The sequence below is a fragment of the Catharus ustulatus genome, chromosome 5 (assembly GCF_009819885.2).
Source record: "Catharus ustulatus isolate bCatUst1 chromosome 5, bCatUst1.pri.v2, whole genome shotgun sequence".
NCBI classification, from domain to species: Eukaryota; Metazoa; Chordata; class Aves; order Passeriformes; family Turdidae; genus Catharus; species Catharus ustulatus.
In genome coordinates, this window is record NC_046225.1 from 10,035,870 (window position 1) to 10,057,576 (window position 21,707).

General features: G+C 36.9%; 1 protein-coding gene across 1 annotated transcript in view; it reads right to left on the reverse strand.

The window, feature by feature from the left end:
- Positions 1 to 613: 613 nt before the first annotated feature.
- MGAT4D (MGAT4 family member D) overlaps positions 614 to 21,707 on the reverse strand; it is a 28,933-nt gene continuing 7,839 nt past the window's right edge. The window contains exons 3-15 of the mRNA XM_033060732.1: positions 20,060 to 20,188; positions 18,232 to 18,365; positions 16,116 to 16,162; positions 14,296 to 14,409; positions 13,025 to 13,100; positions 8,519 to 8,630; positions 7,842 to 7,972; positions 4,620 to 4,727; positions 3,637 to 3,830; positions 1,978 to 2,056; positions 1,792 to 1,870; positions 1,218 to 1,330; positions 614 to 697 (exon numbers count right to left, since the gene is read on the reverse strand). Of these exons, the coding sequence (XP_032916623.1) occupies positions 671 to 697; positions 1,218 to 1,330; positions 1,792 to 1,870; positions 1,978 to 2,056; positions 3,637 to 3,830; positions 4,620 to 4,727; positions 7,842 to 7,972; positions 8,519 to 8,630; positions 13,025 to 13,100; positions 14,296 to 14,409; positions 16,116 to 16,162; positions 18,232 to 18,365; positions 20,060 to 20,188 (1,343 nt within the window). The 3' untranslated portion in view covers positions 614 to 670. The remainder of the gene's footprint in view (positions 698 to 1,217; positions 1,331 to 1,791; positions 1,871 to 1,977; positions 2,057 to 3,636; positions 3,831 to 4,619; positions 4,728 to 7,841; positions 7,973 to 8,518; positions 8,631 to 13,024; positions 13,101 to 14,295; positions 14,410 to 16,115; positions 16,163 to 18,231; positions 18,366 to 20,059; positions 20,189 to 21,707) is intronic.

The window sequence follows — 21,707 nt, forward strand, 5'->3', positions numbered from 1 at the left end:
AATTCAATGCACAATTCACCGGGAAGTTTTAATATCTTCCAAAAAATATCTGTTTAAGTTTCAAGTTATTCAAATGGTAATTGGTAGGCACTTCTCATTTTAAAAAATATTTAACATAACTTATGCTACATTAAGGCTGAAACACATTTATATTAAGCTTGAGATCAATTGTCATAACATTAAGTTGTTCCTGTGAACTACTTTAAATAGTTGCAATGAATATTTACAACTTTTCCTTCAATTCTAATTTCCCTAAAAAACTGACCAATGTTTTTAATGGAGCTGAATGCTGTGTCCTTAATACTTTTCAAAGATGTCTGTATTTTTATTTCTGGTGAAACTTTTATACCTTTATGCTTTAGTCCCTGAGGCAGGCTGTAATGCCTTATCAGTTGTTTATAATATCTATTTAATGTTGCCAAACTAAGGTGAGATTTTTATATATGACAGGTTACTCAAGAACATTTTATAGAAATTACTAACATTCTTTTCATACACTTTGTCATATAAAGACCTAAGATTTATCGCAACTCTTTGCTAATACAGGGTATTAATAATTAAATGGGTATGAAAATATCTTTTGACCCAGTCCTTTTATTTTTTTTTCTGTTGTAGCCAGTCTTGTTTTCGAGCAGTGCATAACAAGTGACACATCAAAAATGTAATTTTTTCAGTTTTCAGATGTCTTGATAAATACCTGGAAAAAACCGAAATCTATTATTTTCTAAAATCTGCAGGAGCTTTGCCTATGACATTAGTTTTTCCCTTCTTCCAGCTATGGCTAGGTTTTAAGGTTGTAGTGATTCTCTTCCATGACTTCTGCTGAATATTTTTTTTTTTATGGGCTTACTGACATTTAAACACTTGGGAAAAATTTGGAAGAATTAAAAAATCAGAGCTTCATCTGAAAATGTTGACATAATGTAATTAATATCTAAGATGGTGACTGAAAAGAGTTTCTTTTGTCAAAACCCAAGTCCTAGCAACTACAGTTGCAAAACTGGAGAATCATCCCATTTGAGCATTTCCAGCACTTTCTATGAAGTATATTTAAATTCTCTCCTGAAAATAATTAATATAATTCTTCACTTGTGTTTTTCCACACAAAATCCTATTCAAAATTCAGTAAGATGAATGATTAACAATACTATATGACTGGAAGAACCAAAGTTCATTTAATAATGAGTAATAAAAATAGCTTTTATTGCTATGCTTACCTCACTCAGTATTGCCCAGACTGGAGAATCAGAACTGACTGATAAACGAATAGCCTGTATTCTTCCTATTGACTGATTGATGCTGCCTTCTGCAATGCCATTTTCAAAAGCCCCTTAATAAAAAAAAACCCACAAGACCCATATGAACATTTTATTAGTATGAAATACACTTCCAAGCAAAGTTGTGAAAAAGCTCTAAATTGCAAACTATAAATTAAATCCAGGAACACATTAGGGAAAAAATGTTTTGGAAAAGACTCATGGGGTGAAATAAGGAGAGATCAGTCAGTCACAAATTACTGTCATGGGCAAGCCAGACTTGACTTGGGAAAAAAAAATATTTCTTCATATCAGAATAGGGTAATAAGAAATCAAACCAAATCTTAAGAACACTCCCTTCTTGTGCTAAACTTTACTCTTGATTTTCTCTACCTCCTTACCCCCAGGTGTGCAGGAGGACAGGGAATGGGAGTCATGGTCAGTTTATCACAGAGTTAATGAAATCCTTAAGAGCAGAAACATTTTATATGTAGGAACAAAATTTCTGGTTTTGAAGTGACAATAAACAGTTTACCTATTTTTAAATATCCATCTTTGGTTGCTGGGTAGTTAAATTTACTTCCATTAGCAACCAATTGTTTTCTTAGTGTTTCCTGTAAAAAATAAAATAATAACATTTCAGGAAGCATTTTCTAGGGTATGACATTTTATGCTGAATATTAATCTGAAAATGAAATGTGGTTGTAAATGAGAGACTTACATCGGCTGGCAGCACTTCCACAGTAGTGTTAAACAGTTTATCACCAGGGTGCTCCATGTTTCCACTTCTGAACAAGTACCTGATGACAAAGGTGTATTATTTCCAGGTGTTTCATACTTTAGAAGAGGTCTAAGGAAGTAATTATTTCCAGTTTTGAAGGAAAGTTTCAGATTCTTTTCTTTCTAGATTTTTTGGCTATAGAGAACAGAAATAGGCCTTGAAACCATAACATAGTATTTTTATTTAAAATAGAAAAAAATATTTAATAATCTTTCTCTGGGACCACAAATGCAAGTGTTCCCCCTTTTTAAGTGGCTAAGGAATATCTGCCCGCTGATCTGTTCCTGTAATTGTAAGACTGAAGTGGAATGGGCTTCTGGAAGCTGAGTGACAGCAAAAGATTCTGTTTCTACTAGGCCATATACTACATACCAGGAGAATTCCCCTTTTTTATCAATACTGGTCAACTCAGGTGCTTCTAAACAATTTCTTTTATAGCCAATAAGCAAGAGCATTGACCAAACAAGAACCCAAGCAAAAATATCTAAAAATAAAAATCCCTGTTTGGTTTTAAATTTCTGGCATTAAGAATTCTTAGATCCAAAAAGAACTAAGAGAATTTAAAGCATCACACTCTCTCCTCTGATACCAAATATTCAAGGCTTAAAACCACCAAATATTATAGGATTAACCATACATTTTCACAGATTGGAAACATAATGGGGCCAGAACTGATGCCTTAAGTTTTAGTTTTCATATTTTCCAGATTCTGTACTGCATTAGAATATAACTCTGAACTTCATATAAAGTGTTAACAAGTTCTCTTCACATTTTAGTTAGACAAAACAATCCTTTTCCAGCCCAAGAATCAAGGACAGCATTGCAGCTTCAGCCCAAAAAGTGCAAACAGCAGGGAATTGAGGAGAGCAATCTGAGAGGATGGGACTGCATAACCTGAAGCTGTAATTGGACAATTAACCCCAACATGTCAATGGACCAAAACTTGTAAAAGTGTGAAAACTCGTGACTCAGAGTTCATCTTGGGTGTAGCCTTGGCTGGGCTCTTGTACTGCCCAAGGTGTATCCTTTGAAGGCTTTTTAAAAAATGCCTGTTTTATTCCTTTAACACTGTCTAGCCTCTGTTCTAGGTAGCCTCTCAAGGCATCAGCCATTAGACAATACCATATGTAAGTTAGCTCCATGCAATGCAGCTTCCCAGTAATAGGAACCTGCAAAACTACAGCCTACCCACATTTCATAAAGCATTAATCAGATAATTAATACAGAACACCAGTGTTTATTGTAACACCAGTCATTCACTGCAGCTCACTAGATGGAGACAGACTTGACATCATGCAAACAGCCTTTCTGTTGGCAACTACACAAATAAAGCTTTCACTGACACCCTTGATGAAATTCATCAGTTAAAAACAAATTCCTTTGAGAATTAGCATAAGAGAGTATAGAATACTTACCTGAAGGGACAGTAATAAAAGGAAAAAAATTAAGAAGTTCTCTAGTTACCAATGAAGAAATGTATTTCAGGAGGGGAGTTCAAGAAGAGCAGATAAATAGCAAATCATGGATTTGTTGTCAGTAAAAAGGTTTATGCAAACACTGATATGTAGGCTTCCATGTTCCATATCATGTAATACTTACTTTTCAACTTTTAGCGGTTTTAAAAATGTGAACCTGATGTAGTCACCTGCCACTGGAGATAAAGCCCAAAAAAAGTCTTGTCCTTTATAAACTTTTTCCAAGGTATATTGCTGGTATATTCCTAGGCTTGTATCCACATTTGCAGGTGGATTATTATGTGCTTTATGTAGGTGATTTTTTCCAAAATCTTTATCCTGTTGATACAAAGAAATATAATTTCACTCATACAAGGGAAAAAAAAGGTGCATTGATATCTGTAGTTACTGCAGGAAGCTATTCCAGAAAATAATCACCTCAGTGTCAAAAAAATACACAATCAATTTAATAGATATGGGATATTAATGTCAGTGTCATCACTGATACTCAATGTTACAATTTGCAGACAGAGCTGCACTGGTTGTTTCTTAGCTGCCAAGATTTCAAAATAAAAATCTTCACAGGAGGCTATTTCACAGTTGTCTAGGATGCCTTCTGCCAGAACATGTGATTGCTGGGCTCTGCTAAAGGCTGCCTGAATCTCTAGTCTGATCCAACTGAGAAATCTTGTCACTAGTCTAGATGGCATCATCAGGAGATCCCTGAAGTCTGGTTCATCATTGCTCATGTCCTTTTCAGATATGTGGTTTGCCCTCCAAACTCCCCCTAAAAATCTGTGGCCATCAAGTTAGGCACACCTTTGTTCACCAATATATCTTCTTAATTATCCCTCTTATTAGGAATGTGAGCTGCTCAGCCAAAACAAACCATCATGGCTTTGTTTGCATGGAGCACAGCATCTGAAACCTTGTGTTGTGAAGAGGGCTCCTACATGCCATGAAATGCTGCTGGCCAGACCAAAATTCTCTACCAAATCTGTAAAACGACATAATTGCATATGGAAATGCCATCTAATGGCAAAGATGTGGTCCTTGAAACTCATTTGAGAAATAAGTCAGAACACAAGCATATAATGTGAAAATATGGCATTAATTTCTTAATCTTACTTTTAAATTCTGGATCTTGCCAACCAATGATGAATAAATCCCCATATGCTGAAAGAGAGATGGCTTAGCACGGATACGTATCTTTGACTTTTCTGTTTCACAGTGTGTCTGGAAAGAAAGTAAAAGGGAGTGAAGGATTATTTAACCAAGGAGAGACAAACTATGTTCCATAAGGCAATTTCATTATGTAGTTAAGGGTATGGGTCATGATTTTTTCATCCATATTTAAATGGGTGATTCTTAAATTAATAGTCACCTTATGTCACATACACTGTTTCCAGACCAAAACTCAGAGTTCCACTTAGGCTGTTATTTAGATTTGAAGGCTCAGTCACCAGTAATTCAGGGATTTCTGTACAGTATGTGATGAATCACATCTCAGGGTGATAAAAATGGGCTCAAATCTGAAACTGATTGATTTCTTAGCTGTTTCTGGCAAACTTTATTTAAACTCTTAGCCTTCTAATTAAACTATTTTGATCAAAATTGACCTTCTTAAGATAGATTCTGGTTGCATTTCAATCTTCATAATTTTGCCTCTTTCTGTTGTGTTTGGGAGGCTTTTAATTTATTATAAGTTATGGATATTTATAGCATAATTAGATAAAGCCCTTAAATAGTGAGTTTCAACCACAGTTTTCCAGTTTAATACACCTGGGACATGACATATATCAAGGAATTAAGTAACTGTAATTAGTACTAATTTTGTAGTTTCTTGATCTTTGAATGATAGCAAACTACTTCTTTAAAAGTAATTTTTTTTCTTTGCATATATAGAGCATTGCAGTTTGATACAATTACACAAACATGCCAAAGTAATTAATATGCAAATGAAGCATAATGGCAAGGAACAAAGCAAACAGTTAAAATGAGACTCCTTGGGTTGTACTCTTGGTGCTGCCACAGAATTACTATATGAGTTTGGAAGATCATTTAACATTTTGTATCCCTCATACCTTAAAGTTTGAGAGGATAATGTGTTTACCTCTTCCATCAAGTGCTTTCAGTTCTATAAAAGAAAAATGTTACATTAACTATATCAATGCCTTCTAAAGCCAGAAATTATTAAGGCTTCTTAAAGCTGGCTTACAACCATCAAAACTCACATGGGATTTATGGTTTCTACAGGAGTACTAATTAAAAGTTCAAACATCCTGGAAAGCTATTCAAAAAACTAAGCATTTTTATTTTTGTCCACAGCAGATGTTCAGCAAAACAATGTAAAACCACAACACATTGTGTGCAAATTGATTTACTGGCAGCTGTTCCTCTGAAAGGCACACTATACTTCAGTCAAGAAGAAATCATTTTAAGAAAATAAATTTGCGATCTAGCTATTGACAGGGTTTGCAATTCATCCCCTACAAGAATGGAGGCTCTAGAATGTCATGTTTTATGTTATAGCAGCACCACCAAAAGAGCTGCTTCTGGCAGCAGCTGAGAAGAATCAGTGGCATGAGGCTGGTGTAGTCATTTCTGCAGAAACTGAGATAAGGCTGCTTGTTGAGTCAGGCCCTCCACCCTTGCAGCTTGTAGTTCCCACTGCACCTGATAGTCACAGGCCACTGTACAAAACCACAGAGTGCTTGGGTTCAAAGTGACCTGTAAAGATCCTCTTGTTCTGACTCCCCTGCCATGGACAGGCTTCCACTGAACCAGGCTGCTCAGAAACACTGGATGTGGCATCTACACCTTTCCTGGGCAGCCTGTGCCAGTGACTCACCACCCTAACCATGAACGATGTTTTCATTATATCCAAACATACCCTCTTTCAGTTTAGGACTGTTGCCCCTTGTCTGGTCACAACACATAAAAAGACTTTCTCCCTCTTTTGTACAAGCTCCCTTTAGGTACTGGAATGTGCTGTGTGGTGTCCCCTGAAACTTTCTCTTCCTCAGTCTGAAGAGCTCTGACTCTTTCAGTCTGTCTCCAACCCTCTGACCACTTCTCCACCTGCTCTAACAGGTCCATGGCTTTTTTTTTTGTTCTGGGGAACCCAGCGGTGAATGATGATTCACAGGAGGCAAACATGACAAAGTTTCTGAACCATGCAGAGATCTGATGGCTCTGATCATCACAAACTGTCTTTTCCAACTTGGTGAGCAGATGTAGCTGAACCTTGATATGCTAATTGTCGGTTCAGGCTGAAAACTTGGACAAGGTTGAGAAGTGGGCCCATGGGAATCTCATGAGGTTTAACAAGACCAAGTGCAAGGTGCTGCACCCGGGTCAGAGCAACCTCCAATATCAATCCAGGCTGGGGGATGAGCAGATGGAGAAAGTGTGAGGAGTTGTCAGCTTGCTCTCTCTGGTGCCTATAGGAAAGTTCACTGCTTTAACCTGTCAAATAGAGAAACTGCAGCTGGGATTCCCCAGCCTTCTCCACTTTCTGAATTCTCAGGAACAGTCCCAGCAGGTCATGCCACTGGTCATTCCCACCCAAGGGCCATGTGAGACTGATCTGTCTCAGTAGGTTTTTGCTATCCACAGCAAATGAAATTGCAAATGTAGAAGTGAAATTCAGTAGAAACTTGTGGACACCACTGCTTTGGTTTGGTCAGAACAGACTTCTACGAGCTGCCTGCCTGCCTTCTGAGAACACAGCTTCATTTTAGGTAGGAATCAGGTATTAGAAGATGGAACAACCATAAATAAAGTATTTCATCTATTGGATGGAAGTTAGCACATGGTAGATCTAAAATGGGTGATGTCAACATAACAGCATCTGGTTTATAATCTGTTTTCACAGGCAGGCAAGAACTTAAACTAGTTTATTGAGGCTCACTCCAACTCCTTTGAGCTGGCCTAACCCATAAAGCAAGATTTAAAAGCTTGCTCCTATCAGTATGACGTGGGTCTGGAGACTCTGCAGTGCATTACCAAGCAGGGACCTTCTGCTATCTCCAGAAGTCACTTATGCTACAGGGTAAAACTTGAAGCTTGTTTGTTCCACTCCCCTTAATCTCCTGCTCTGCACAACTCCTGCCTGTTTCTTCTTGCTCCTTTATCAACACAAAAGTAATGTGCAGATCCTGGAGCAGGAACTGGCTCCTGAACCCTACAATCTCCTGAACCCTAAAACCCAAGAAGAAGCAGAAACTCTGGTCAGTCCAAAGTAAGTGCAGTTTTGAGATACTTATATTCCACTTTTTGAAAATAAATTTTGTCACTGAGAGTGTTTGAATATTATTTATGTTCATAAAAAACCTCAGTTATACTTACTGTGTCCTTTTCTGGATTGCACACTTTAACCCAGAGCAGGTGGTCTATAAGCCAGTCTATGGGCTTATCCTTATAGAACATGAGGAAAAATTCCACTATGAGTGGTAAGTCTTCTGATTTAAACAATTTTCCTGAAAGCAAGACATGAAGTTATATTTTTATTGCTATGCAAGAATTACCAGCTTTATGCTTAAATGTAATTTATTTCAATAAATGTTTAAGTATACACCAGCCTTGCACACATGAATGTAATTATGATATTTAATGAAAAACTTCACATAGAATCTGGCTTTGTGGAAGAGAATATGCATCCCATATCATAGGGCTGGATGATGAGCAACTCCTCAAAGACAAGGAAGTCAAGGAAGTTTTGGTTTTTTTTAATAGATTGTTCAAATTCCATTCTTGAAAAGAGAACTACACATTACAGGGGCACATAGCTCCCTGAGGTGGAACAATTTCCTCCTTATGGGCACTCAATTATAGATTCTATGCTGAATTCTATGTATTAAATAGACAGTTTTAAAGAGAACAAAAAGTAAACTATTTTGGGGATGTTTCCTGAAGAAAAGCTTTGATACGCAAGTCCTTCCATGCTCTGAGGTGTAATTCTGAACGAGACCTTTTTGATCTACAGCTCCAAATGCAGTTGATCCTGCTGAGGTCTTAATACTTACCAATAAATCCAAGTTGTGAGAACTCGAGAACCATCCAGTCTTGGGACTGTTGAGCAGCAAAGCTTTTTATACTTTCAATAAAACCAGGTTTGGCTATAATATCATCTTCCAGCTGGGGGGAAAAAATGCAACAGAAAAAGAGAAGGCAAGCAGTGACTTTCTTGCTTGCAGAAGGGGTGGTGACATTGCCACATGCAAATGAAAACTGTTAGTGCAGTGCTGCATGTACTGAAGCTGTGCCAAACTACAGTGGATTGCTGTTTGGTTTCTACATCTATCTCTGGTTTAGTGTCACTCATTAAGTAATTATCTACAGGAGTGACCATAGCACCATGAGTGCTTCTCCCTTTTTTGATGAAGGAGGACTCCCTGCCTTAAAGAGATCTCACTTAGAAGAAAACATTAAACAAAAGGACAAGAATTAAGGAAGACAACAATAAACAGTTAGTTCTTAGGTTGTGTAAACATTGATAAGCAACAGGAGCAAACACTCTGAAATGAAAGCTCTGGCACTCTGGGCAGACTTTGTCATTCATACAAGGTGACTGAGAAGGACTGTAGGTGATTACTGAGATGCCAGCAGAGAAAGCAAATTGTCCCAGGGAACACTTCTAATGAAGGGCTGTGCTCTGTGAATCACACTGAAGGACAGGAATACATAGAGCTTATTTGTAGATGTTGTAAAGGCCAACACACAGTGCAGTAGCACAGTTAGCTAAAGGATATTTGGAAGAGGAGACTGACATCCATCAAGAAAATGGGAAAGGCATTGGCTTCATTTTTGCCTGGCTTTCAGACAAGAACCAGGCATCTAAAAAGTCAGAAGCTGTTCCTGCTACTAAAGCTGAGGATTATGAATCCAGACAAAATTTGGAGGCAATGACACAAAGGAAATAAATGTATTCCAGAAATAATTAAGGGGCAAGTAATTAATGGTTTGAATTCAGTATGGGTGTGAAAACACAGGAAGAGGAGGCTAAGACTTCAGGAAAATATTGCTGGGATGTAGTGTAATCATACAGTAATTTATTCTAACTTTACTGGCCCTGCTGCATGTCTGGTTGTGCTGTAACCAGCTTCAGAAAGGTGGAAAATCTGAGGGAAAAAAAAAAAAACCAAAGACAATTTCCTGCTGGTTTTATGTCTTCAACTGATGCAGCATAGTCCTCATCAAGAGCTTGAGAGATCAGGTCCACAGGTTTTAGCTGAATTTGGGCATCACTGCAAGCAAAGGGCTGGCTGACAAGAAAGGTGTTGGCATCAGTGAACCCAGGAGTAAGTAGAATATAGTTAGATGAGATTAAGAGAGCTGTTTTGACCCTGTCAGCTTTTGCTGATGGTAAGATAAAAAATAGACACATAGAGACAAACTGATAAGATGAATGCTTCTTAACAGATTCTGAGGTCTGGGGATTGAGTTGACAGTTACGCAGAAGAGAACAACAAAAAATAACCCTCAAATGTCAATTTACAAGAAATCTGGTCTAAAATTAAATGAGTTTAGAGGATTAGCCAGGAGCAACATGTAAAGGGAAAACAGTAAAGAATCAAAGAAAGTTTTAGAGAATCCTTAAAGAGAAATTGAGGGGCACCAAAAAAGGATGAAAAGCAGACTCTGGAATACCTTAAAAACCTAGGGAGGCCACCATATGAAGAAACATCATGGAAAAGTATGCAAAACCAGCCAAGATTAAAGGCAGAGAGGCTGTGATGCAAAGTGACTGTGAATGTGGTTATGAACAGAAAGTAATTTTGAAGTCTGAGATGATCTTTCCTGAAGCTGGCAGTGATTATAAGATGCAGTTTGATACCCCATGTAGCACAAGCCATTAAATTTATTTATTTAACCCTGTAATTTGTGTTCAACTAAAGCACATCTTCCTGGAGAACATCTCCCAATGCTTAGTGTCAGTTAATTCAGTATGTTATACAACATTTTATTACCCTGAATGTTTAATACTTCACACCCAAATCCTAATTTGAGGTTTTTTTCTGCATTCAGCTTACAGCCACTTGTTTTCTCATATGCTCTTATCTACCAAAGGAAGTTGTGCAGCTGCACACAGCTGGGTCAGGAAGTTTAAGATATGAACTGTCTAGTCCACTTGCCTCATTGCCAGGTGAAAGCCAGCAAAACACAATCACAGCTAACTTCACTCATCAGTGCTTTTGAATGAAAAAATATACATCCACTACAGCAAGACTAGGAAAACTGCCTACATGATAAGTAACAAACGGGTTTCCATTTTTGTTAGGCAGGTTGTCTAAGAGAAGTAAAAATGAAATAGCAACAAAAAAGTGGAATAATACAATGAAAGTTTATGCATCAGACAGGAAGGTTCTTCCTTACTAAATTTCATTAGAGTATTTTTGTCTCACTGACAATATGCAGAAACTGTGGAGCTCCTTTTAAGAGGTCTAGCAAATAGCAGGCCTAACCTAGAGTCTAGTGAGGGGAAGAACAAAAAAATCCATATAAAGAGTCCTAGTGAACTCACTGAGCTATTGCTCAGGCTTTAAATCCACTAGAGAAGTGCTGCTGGCAATGTATATTCCTAATGTGTATATATATATATATTATATAAATACACAAAGCTTTCCCAGCCTCCATTTAAGGTGATAAAGAACTATAACAGTAGTTAAGATAACTACTACAAGTTAAGTTAGAGCTTGATAATAGATTTTAACTGAAGAAACAAAGATTTATTTAATGGTTTGGTTTTGCTTCATCTCAGTGCTAATAGAAAACACCAAGTGCTGTATCTGTGTTCCTTTCAGATTTGAAATGTTTGATTCCTTCAGTGAACTAAGGCTGTATGGACAGAAAAAAACAAAACATGTCCTCATATCAGGCTGGGATTGGATTGCCTGCTTTTATGGCTGTGTTATGATCCCATTATTGTAAGTGCTTCAAGGGTCTCTGGTAAATGCCAGGAGGTTTAGTGAAAGCAGAAACAAGGACCTCAAAGTTCTCTCAGGAGAAAAAAAAAAAAGAAAAAAAGATGTAGCAAAGTACAAGCTTCTGTACTTCAAGTATCAAAGTTGATCAGTGGGTAATCAGTGGGCAAGGTTCATCCCCAGTGCAAGCCTGTTAGCTTCAATGGACCTCATAAAACTGCTTACTTTAACCCTGGGGCAGCAGTGTCCTAGAACAAGTGTTTATTCACAAAGAACTTGTCTGACTCACGACATCAACTGTTCTGTAGAAAGTCAAGACTAATTATCTTCTTTTCTTGCTTGCCTTCTTTCAAGGTTTGGGAGTTAGGATCACCCACTCAATACTATTCCTGACTAAACTCAATCAAAAACTAACCTAGCTCAAGTTTCATTTAAGATTACAGAAATAAATCTTATACCAGGTTTTGTTCTTAATAACACACTTCAGTCGTTATATAATGTCTCAGATAAGAAAACACATGTTCTCAAATTCCTTTAGAAATACAAATATATAAGTAAGTCATTGTGGTTCATTCAAATATGAATGCTTGGAGAACTTGGTAGGAGGAAGGAACATCAAATGTCTGGTAGCATCTTAACATTGCACTTCTCTGGGTTTCCTATGCATTGATGCTCTAGTGCACTCATTAACCTGAATAATGTTCTTAAAAATATACAAAATCCTCAGGAAAATACTTCATTATCCATTAAACCATAATTGTTCAAAATACAGCATTTTTGTTTGTCCATCAGCATCCTGAGCCCCTAACCTACATTTGAGAAAAGAACAATAAGTAGCCCAGCTCAAATGTGGTTTGGTTGAATCCTGAGAAAACCTGTAGGAGATGCCAGGTCCTGCAGTCCTCTGCTTCTGGGAATCCTGTGATATCCTCATGGAATACAGACTGAGGTAGAACGCTCTTCTGAGCTTTTTAAAAACTGTTGACATTATTGAGCCACATGAAATTTTACAGACCTGTTCCATGATTGAACAGTTCTTATAAATTTTAGAATCTCTGATGGTGAATAACATTTTAATGAAGTGCAAATTAGCACAAATCTAGAATGATGATTAAAGCCAAGCTTAAAATGCATGGGGATCTTCTTAAAGGCTACCACAAAATCTTCTGGAGAATTAAGGATCTGTGCCAACTTGTAGCTGACCTTATCTCAAATATCACTCTACTGATGTTCCCCTGCCTGAGATATTTCACTTTATTGTCATCTGGGCTATAACCTGGACCTATCACCACTATTTTTCCTGGCTGCTTAAGTAAAAATATATTAAACCCTGACTTTCTTAGCCTAATCAAATAAGGGTTTCATGCTTCAGTTACCTCGCTCTTCAACCTCATAAATGACAGATACGGTTTTAATCAAATAGTACCTGGCTGCAAGATGTAAATAAATACAGAAATATGTGGATGCTTGTAAAGAGCACAGGCAAAATACACAGAAAAATGACAATAGACTGCTGGTTTTATTGAGGCCTTTGAAACAAATTAAAATTACCAAAGCTAATAATCAGTACAGAGGTATTGCTGCTACTTAAAGATAATATGGACATACCTGTAAATAAAATGTTCCCTTAGGTTGAGCATACAGCATTAAAAAGCTATAATCCAAATTCTGTTTGGTTCTCCACCTAAACATAAGCAGCAAATTCTGATAAGCTTTTTGAGGGGGTTGTAAGTTATTTCTATAATAAGAAAACTTCTAATGCTGTGCATTTTCTGTCTCTACAGTAAAATTGTAAGGTTAATACTCTAACCCATTGTTAAGTGCAGAAGTATTTCTCTACAATCAATGCAAACATTTGTAAATAATTTCATTTTCCTATAGAAGTGAATACTAAATAAACAAAAAATTGATCTCTGTCAATGGAGCTTGAAACAAAATGTCTAAAAAGTTATTAATGACCTAAAAGACTTTACTCATTTTATGAACTTTATGGTTTTACATAAGGACAGCACAAGAGGTTGATAACCTTAATTTATATTTTAAATATAAACACATATTTTGTACACTCTCTTTTTACCAGAGGATGATGTTGATGTTTGATAATTGAGACTGTAAGACTACAGAGTAATTTATCGATATTTAATTAACATAAAAGTATAACTGATCCAAATCTAATATCTAAAACAAAATTTCAAGTATGTAAACATGTTTATGGTCTATGGTATGAACAGATAAGGTGTATCTATAAAGTCAGTATACATACAGACATATATATAAATATACCAGCTGATTTCCTCCAGGCTAAACTCTCAGTACTTCAACTCTCTTGCTGCATTATTGCCGTGGTTTCTGATAAATTAGTTATTGTTAATTGAAAGAAAATTACTTTCCTCCAATAAATAAATTTCTTTCAGGTTTTCTCTGTCTTACTGAATTTGGGGCATGTGAGTGAATGAAATCACCATTAAGGATGTATTAACAGTAGATAAAGTCAGTGATCACCAAAAATTAGGTCAATAATTAAACCCACAGTAGTCAGTAGTTCTCCCTCATCAGTTACATTACAGATTTTTCTATTTTTTCCTTTTTGACCAGGTCATACAGCCTATTGTTTGTTGGCATTATCCATCTGGTTTAAAACCTGTTGGATGCCTAGAAGAGTGAAGACCCAAAGGAGACACCTTGGCTCTCACCATGAAGCTGATGGGCAGCATAGCTTTTCTCAAGATCCCCTTGTAAATTTTTTTTACAAATACAAATTAGGTCCTTTATCTCTGAAGTACAAAAACATTATCAGCTCAAACAGTGCTGACTTTTTCTGAATTTTCCATTTTATACATTCTTAGCAAAGGTTCTTAGGTTTTATATAGCAATCTTACCTTACTCGGTCCTCAGAATCTCCAAAGGCTTTCTTTAGGTTGGAAAAATCTGGGTAATAAGAAGCAGGAGGAGAAATAACCTCTAGGACTCCAGACTGGACCTCTCTGGGGAAGCTGGGAAGAGAATCTTAGTGAGACCCCATTCCTCAAAAAGACTTCTGAGGGCAACCACAGACAGCAGCTCCCCAAGTTAGGTCTGATCCTCCAGAAGCGGAATTCACAACTCTAGCAAACAAACAGACTGCAAATTTGGAAATCAGAATGGGGCTTTAACAACCATCAGAACAGACAGGTCAGGAACTCATCCATATCTCAGAAAACACTGGAGAGAAGTGTTTCTCAGAAATCCTGCCTCTCCTGCATCTGTAGATGCTTACTAACAATCCAGAGATAGCTGCCAAAATGCAGCAACCAAACATTATCTAGAACAACACACAGCTGGTTCCCCTTGCATGAGAGCTCCCAGTTTCCTTACCCTTGCTCCAACTCTAATTCTACTTTCTAAGCAAAATTATACTGTCCCAGAGCAGGAGTTTAAAATGGGCAGTCTGGATCCAGTCTGCCCCAAGAATTAAATTTTCCATTTAAAGAGACACTGAAAAAAAAAATGTGTAACCTTCTTTGGGAGCCAAACATGGAAGTCAAACCTCTCACTTCCTCCAAAAATACAACAACAAAATCCAAACAAATTCAACAAAAACAAACAAAAACCCAACACAAAACAGGTAGAGGTTCCAAAATTGAGTTTCCCCTTTCCTATGATTAGTAAACAAATGATAACACTAAAAATTAAACGCAGAGTACCCACATTATGGGAAAAAATATTAATCTCACTGTGTAACAAAGCAAATCCTCTGCAGTTTTTTTTTTCAAAAGCCATAAAACAGCAATTAAAATTATCTGAGTGTTTAAATGGCTGTAGGCATGGTACCTTGGCAGTGCCAAGAAGGAGTGCCTCTTGTCCTTGTCCCCTTGTACTCCCAGCTGAGCTAAACCCTCTGAAGGCAGGAGATGGCAAATATTACTTAGATAACAGACTCAGTATGATAAGTCTTCTGAGAGACACCCACACAGAAAACACAGTCTGGAAAACCGTTGAGTGAAGGGGGATGTTCAGAAACCCTCAAATGAGGAGGCAAAGGTCAACTCCTGCAGGGATCTTGCTCAAGAAAGATAAGAGCCAGCAGAACTGCAGTGGGAACCAAGCGTCCATTTGACATCTCTGAGGTTAATTTGGCAGAGCAAAGACTACCCATCTTAACACTATAAATGCAATCTCATGGCTGTCCCAAGTCTATTGCCTCCCTGAAAAATAGTTAAAATAAGGAAACAAAGACATGTGGGAACATATGGATGTATCATGGCACTTGGGGACATAATTCAGTGCTGACATTGCTGGGCTAATGGTCGGACACTATTGATCTTACAGGTGTTTTCCAGTCTAAGGAAATTCTAAGATTCTATGACAGATGCCAGATTACACTCCAGGGTTGTGTAGTCAGTGGGGACCTCATACAGGTAGCCTCAGGTTCATGAATTGCATCATTAATTTCATGGGGAAAAGACTTAGGCTAAAGTAAATATTTATCAGAGATTTAAGCTGGGAGCTTGACTAGTTAATTAAACCACATTTATCAAATAAGAAATGAAAAATAAATATATATACATCTGTTCTCAATTTCACAGTGTGTTATGACACACATACTGAGAGTGCACCTTTGCCTCAGTTCCATTTCAGTGTTGAAATGTTCTAATTCTTTTCATAAAAGCTCCAAATATGTTCACATTGGTGGTTGAGTGTTACACTCTGTAGGACTTACCTGTTTTTAACACTTTCTGCAACACTCTCAACATATGACGCATCCACCTAAAGAAAAGAAAGGAGGGTTTCATTAAAAATCACCCATTTTTGTATTAAACAACAACTTGTATGGAACAAATATAGGCAAACATTTAATTTTTTTCTTCCAAACAAACATAGTATATTACAGCAGCATTTCTACTAAGGAACAATACAGACTTTTCAAGCCAAACAAACTTCCACTGTTGTTCACTTTGCTTCCAACTCTCTCTAGTTGCCATTTTCTGCACTTTGTTTTTCTTCTACAGAAAGCCAGACCATTTTCTGGCTAAAATTCTGTTTAGCTATGCCAGTAAAGCACAGCCACATAACTATCAGTAAAAAGAGCTGTTTTGGGTTAACCATCCAAAAATCACAAAAGAGGCCTAAGGCTGATGAGAAAAACCACCTAAGCAAAATATTCTAAAGCCAGCGATGCTTGAAATTTTTATTTGGTTTCTTCCTAATATAACAAACTTACAGCTCTTTGTTTGGAAATTTTGAGGACAGTCATTATTGCTGTTTCATAAAAGTAACAGTTTTAGTGTGCCAAATATATCTGTTAGCTACATTAAGCGACATAATAATTGTCTTAGGAACTCAGACTTTTTCTTTAAATAAAAATTGTTTAATAGATAATTGTTACCAATTATATATTAAATTTGTAGCAATTTTTAAAAAGTGAAGTAAAGAACTGTGATTAAAAAAAAATACCCAGAACCTAAAACTCACTCTCAGTTGATAAGTTACTCAAGCTTAAGCCAGGATGTAAACTTTTACCTTGATCTTTTAAAACTTTGTGGGAAAAGGGAAGGTGTGGATTCATGACCAGTGAACACACCTGCCCTGCTCTCCTAATAAAATGTTCTTATCACCTCTCAGATCAGCATGGCTATCTGCTTCAATTTACTGCATGTCTGAAAAAATGGAAGCTGTGAGAACATAATTTTTGTGTTGGGAGAAAAGGGAGAGTCATTCTTACAATGGCAGTTTAATCCTAAACTGGCTGATATTAACTATTACTACAACCACTGCTCCTGTTTGTTCAAAGTGTCACATTAGGACTCTCCACAGTGGGAAACCATGCAAAAGCTGACCCTTAAGAGCTAACAGAATCCTCTGAAGCCCTGTAATAAGTTTACCTGAATGGCAGCCAGGCAAAGCTCATCACTGCCAGGGCTCTTCGTTGGGAAATACCAACTGCAAAGTTCAGCTCCTAAAAACTACGCTGAAGGGGAACTACAGCCAACAAAACTGGTCCTCTGTACTCATCATTGTGATCCAAACACAGAAGTGGAAGACATGGCCAAACTTGTTAAAGTGAACTAAACTGTTTGACACTTTCACACCTGCAAAAGTGATGACTAAATAATAAAAAATAGCAACCTGTAACTGCATGCATTAATTTAATGCTGTCTGTGGAAGGACAAAGAAATATGAAGAATAAATATGAATTCTGAATAATTGCACAGTCATTTCACCTGCTAGAAGCTATTACTAGCTAATTCTCTTCTGCAGCTTTTTGTTTCTGACGTAATCAAGGTATTTTTGAGTGAGGAAAAAACAGCTGTTATCCTAATATCTTACCTTGAGCACTGTTTACTTCCCCAAACATGTTCAAGGCTCTTAACAGTTTTCTCTTGCATGGGAAATGCCAAAACACATGCAGAAGGCTCCAATATGTGGAGCTTTGCAAGATATATGTTATCAAACCAGCAGATAAATAACTTGAATATTTGTTAGACTAAACTTACTTTCTTCAGGTGCTATGGCACTTTTCTGTGGAGGACTTACATTTCATTCTGGAAGCAGAAAACCTTACTTTCAGAGATAAATAATGAGTTCAAATGGGTTCACTAGAAAAATCTGACCCAACAACTGTTGGTAAATGTAATATGATTTTTTACTCTTTGATCATCTGCAGTACAGGCTTTTTTCCCCACATATGAACACTGAGGCATTAACTGCTCACCATCTCCTCCAGCCCTGAAGAAATCTCTTCCAAAGACCAAGCCAACAGTATTTTGCACCATTACATTTAGACATAAATCTCCCTGTTTTCTATCAGCACTCTGCACCTTTCCATGCAAACTTACCTCTGCTATAAAGATGATTATTACGCAGTCCTTCTTTTGCTCTTCAGATAGTTCGTACAGTAGGGAATGCAATGTATCAATCAGGTAATTTTTCTTTTCCCTTTTCACTGTAGGAATACCCATCACCAGGGAGACTGCAAAGAGAGAATGCCTCAAGTCATGTAATTTTAAAGGAAATTGAAATTACATTTTAATTTTGATTTGATGACTTGGTGACAGTTAATATTTCCTTAGCACTGTGACAGCATTTGCTCTACTTCCTGGAAGAAGAGATACCTCCAGCTATCTTTAGTTTAGAGACACCTGTAGCTGTGTTATAAACACCAGGTCTACACTTGAGAACTTGGAGATACCTCTACCTCTGGCAAACACATAGGTGTTTGCTACTGAGATTCAGAAGTGAGTATTGCAAAATAAGTGGCTGCTCTTGTTTTGGAGATCTAAGTAGGAAAGGTTAAACCAACACTGCTCTGGTGAGCAGGTTCTCACAGGAAGTGAATGCTGTGTATTTCAGGAAGGAATCCAGTTCAAAAATCCTTCTGAGCCGTTTAATTGATATGCATCAATGGTTTCCAACATGCCTTGATATGCATGAATAGGAAAAAAAAAAACCAAGATGTTCTTGTTATTAAAAATAAAGGAACTGAAATTGTCTCTGGCAAAGACTCCACTAGTAGCAAACCTGTGCTCTATTACATTGTTAGACCAGAAGCAGGATGTCTCTTTTTTCATTAGAGTGGGCATTACTCAAATTAGCAGCCAAACATAAACCTGTGGAATCTCAGTCCTTGCAGATGATTTCTATTCACCAAAATCCCAGAAGGCTGATGAGGAAGCAATGGTTTGAAATACAAACAGCAGTGCAGTTAGTGAATGCTTCTGACTTTAACTTCCATGCCAGTGCTCCTTCCCAGCATATATCCTGCTAAACCACTGGTGTTTGTTTCATGTTGCACACTGAAGGTCAGCCTGTACTTACTAAACTGCAGTCTTGCTATTGTGATTTTCCTGTACAAACAAAAGAAGATTAAACAGTATTCTTGTACTAGCAACACCAATCTACAGGCACTCCTGTGAGAACAACTACACCTGCTAATAATTTTCTGCAGTAGGCTGTAGAGAGTTATCCATTGTCATCAGCATGGCCCAGGGTCTGGGGATTTTTTAAGTTAGATCAAAAACACTGCCAATGTTTCTTCAAATAAAATCACCCTAGAGAAAAGTAAAAGTTTCAGCAAAATACGAAACTGTGAACTAGTTTCTTCTTTGCTTACTAATCCTGTATGTTCCTTTTACCTGTCCCATGACAGGACAATGCAGTTTAAATTTGTATTATGGTTCACTGGAATTCATTATGATTTCTACAGGTGTCAGCTGATTTCTCATGTGGATGAGAAACCTACATTGAAGATACATTAATATCCTTTAAATGATCACATTACCTTTGCTTCTCATATTGGCAAACTGAATGCATTGTAAATTTGCCTTGGCTTCCTCATCTACACTAATTTTGTGGAGAAAAAAGTGTCAGCTACTGCATCTTAGCCATATGAAAATATGATTACAACAAAAAATAATCTTGTTTTTCAATTAGGATGAATTTTTATTGATATTTCAAAAGGTTTTCAGAATACTTTAAGATAAAGACTTGAACTAGGGGTGGGCATTTTAAAAGCACTTTTGCTATTGCCATTAAAATTAATTCAGTTTGGCAATATTAGAAAGCTAAGGGAGAAAATCCATTCCAAACTTTTGAGTATGTTTCATTGCTAGAAATTAATAAAAAATACAAACATATAGAAAATGGAAGCCAAACTTTATTTCCTACCTCCAGTTCTCTGTTGCCCAAAAATAACATTTGGGAAAATTGCATCTTCATTTTCTTGAAGGTGAGGGAGATAGTAGTACATATTTGTAAGACGCAGGGGGAGTTTTACCTCTTTCCAATTCACATCACCTTAAAGACACCACAAACACAGAAATACACATAAAATAAAGTGAGCGGAGAAACCTATGCCTTCACCTGTTTTATTCAACTGAACACTGGCAGCTTACCACACAAGGTTATTCAATCAGAACTGTTCCTCAGAAGTGATTATATGCCATATATATTACATTATATTAAATTGAGAATTTCCCAGTATTGAGGTGGTGGTGCAGAGCTCCAAGCTTGAACATCCTGGGAATACCATCTGTATTTCCCTGTGTCTGCACACTTCCAGGATTGAGTCATCTTAAAATACAGTTAGTAGTTATTTTAAAGGCAGCAGTAAAAAACTGTTTGGTTTGGGTTTTTTTCATGGTTGGAAAACAATTGGCAAACAATTTTTAAAGGAAAATCTGAAACACAGATTCTGATTAATAACCTTCTTAACTACTCAAACTTAAATGCTTTCCCCAAAAAGTAACACGTGGGGGTTTTCACAGTTCAAGCAGAAGTTCTCAGTTATGATATGATAAAAAGAATTACCACATTCAGGCCTTTAAAAACTATTCAAGAAACAAAAGGTTGTAGCAGTTAAAAGAAGAGTAGAGATTTTATTTTTCTTTACTACTTTAAAATAATGATGAAAGCAACAGATCATTTATTGACTGGGATGGAAAGTTATTTTTCCCAATAAATGCATCTAAGATAACTCCCAAAATGTACCACCCTTCAAAGTTACATACAAGTATCACAAAAAAACATCACCAGCTTTATTCACTCACCTTAGATTAAGAAAGGAAGAGGCTTACTGAATGGGCAATACTTTAAGTTCTTCAACTTCCAAAAGATACTCCCACTGAAAATTAGGACTAAAAAGAGATTTCCTACCTTATAGAAAACAGTTTAAAAAACCTCCAAACAACCATATTTATCTGCCCAGACATTTGTGCATGTGAGAGAGACCCAAAAGACCTTCCACACTGCTAAGCCATTAAATATACTGGAATTTTGCTGCATAGAAATCACCTTCACAACTTTTCAAGACTTCCCTTCTTTATTTGGAAGCAGTACCTATCAAGTATTGGACAAGGGAGTTTAGTTTCATTGATTAAAATAAACCTTTCCATTTTGGTTGTATAATAAAACATAGCTGGAATGGGAAGCAGAAGTGTAAGTAAAAATAGAAAGGAAAATTGTTCAGCGATTTTAAGAAATTTCTGCCTTAAGTCACTTGAACTGACAGATTTAATACTTTCTGAAATTTAGCTGGCTCCAGTAAGACTCCAAAGCAGAGGGAAGGGGAACTTCAACTCTCCTTTACTGCTATTTTGTGCATTAGGCAGTAACTCTGGGGGTTACTGGGGGTTGACAACATGACTCCATTCTAAGACACTTAAGGCCACCACCCTGGCAATGCTCAGCCCTTTGTTTATGCATGTCTGAACAGTCCCAATGAATTAATATTGGATAAACAGACAAAAACTGGCAGGGTGAGAACAGGAGACGAAACTCTGACTATACAAAGAAGAAATGCACCTTGTTCTTTCTT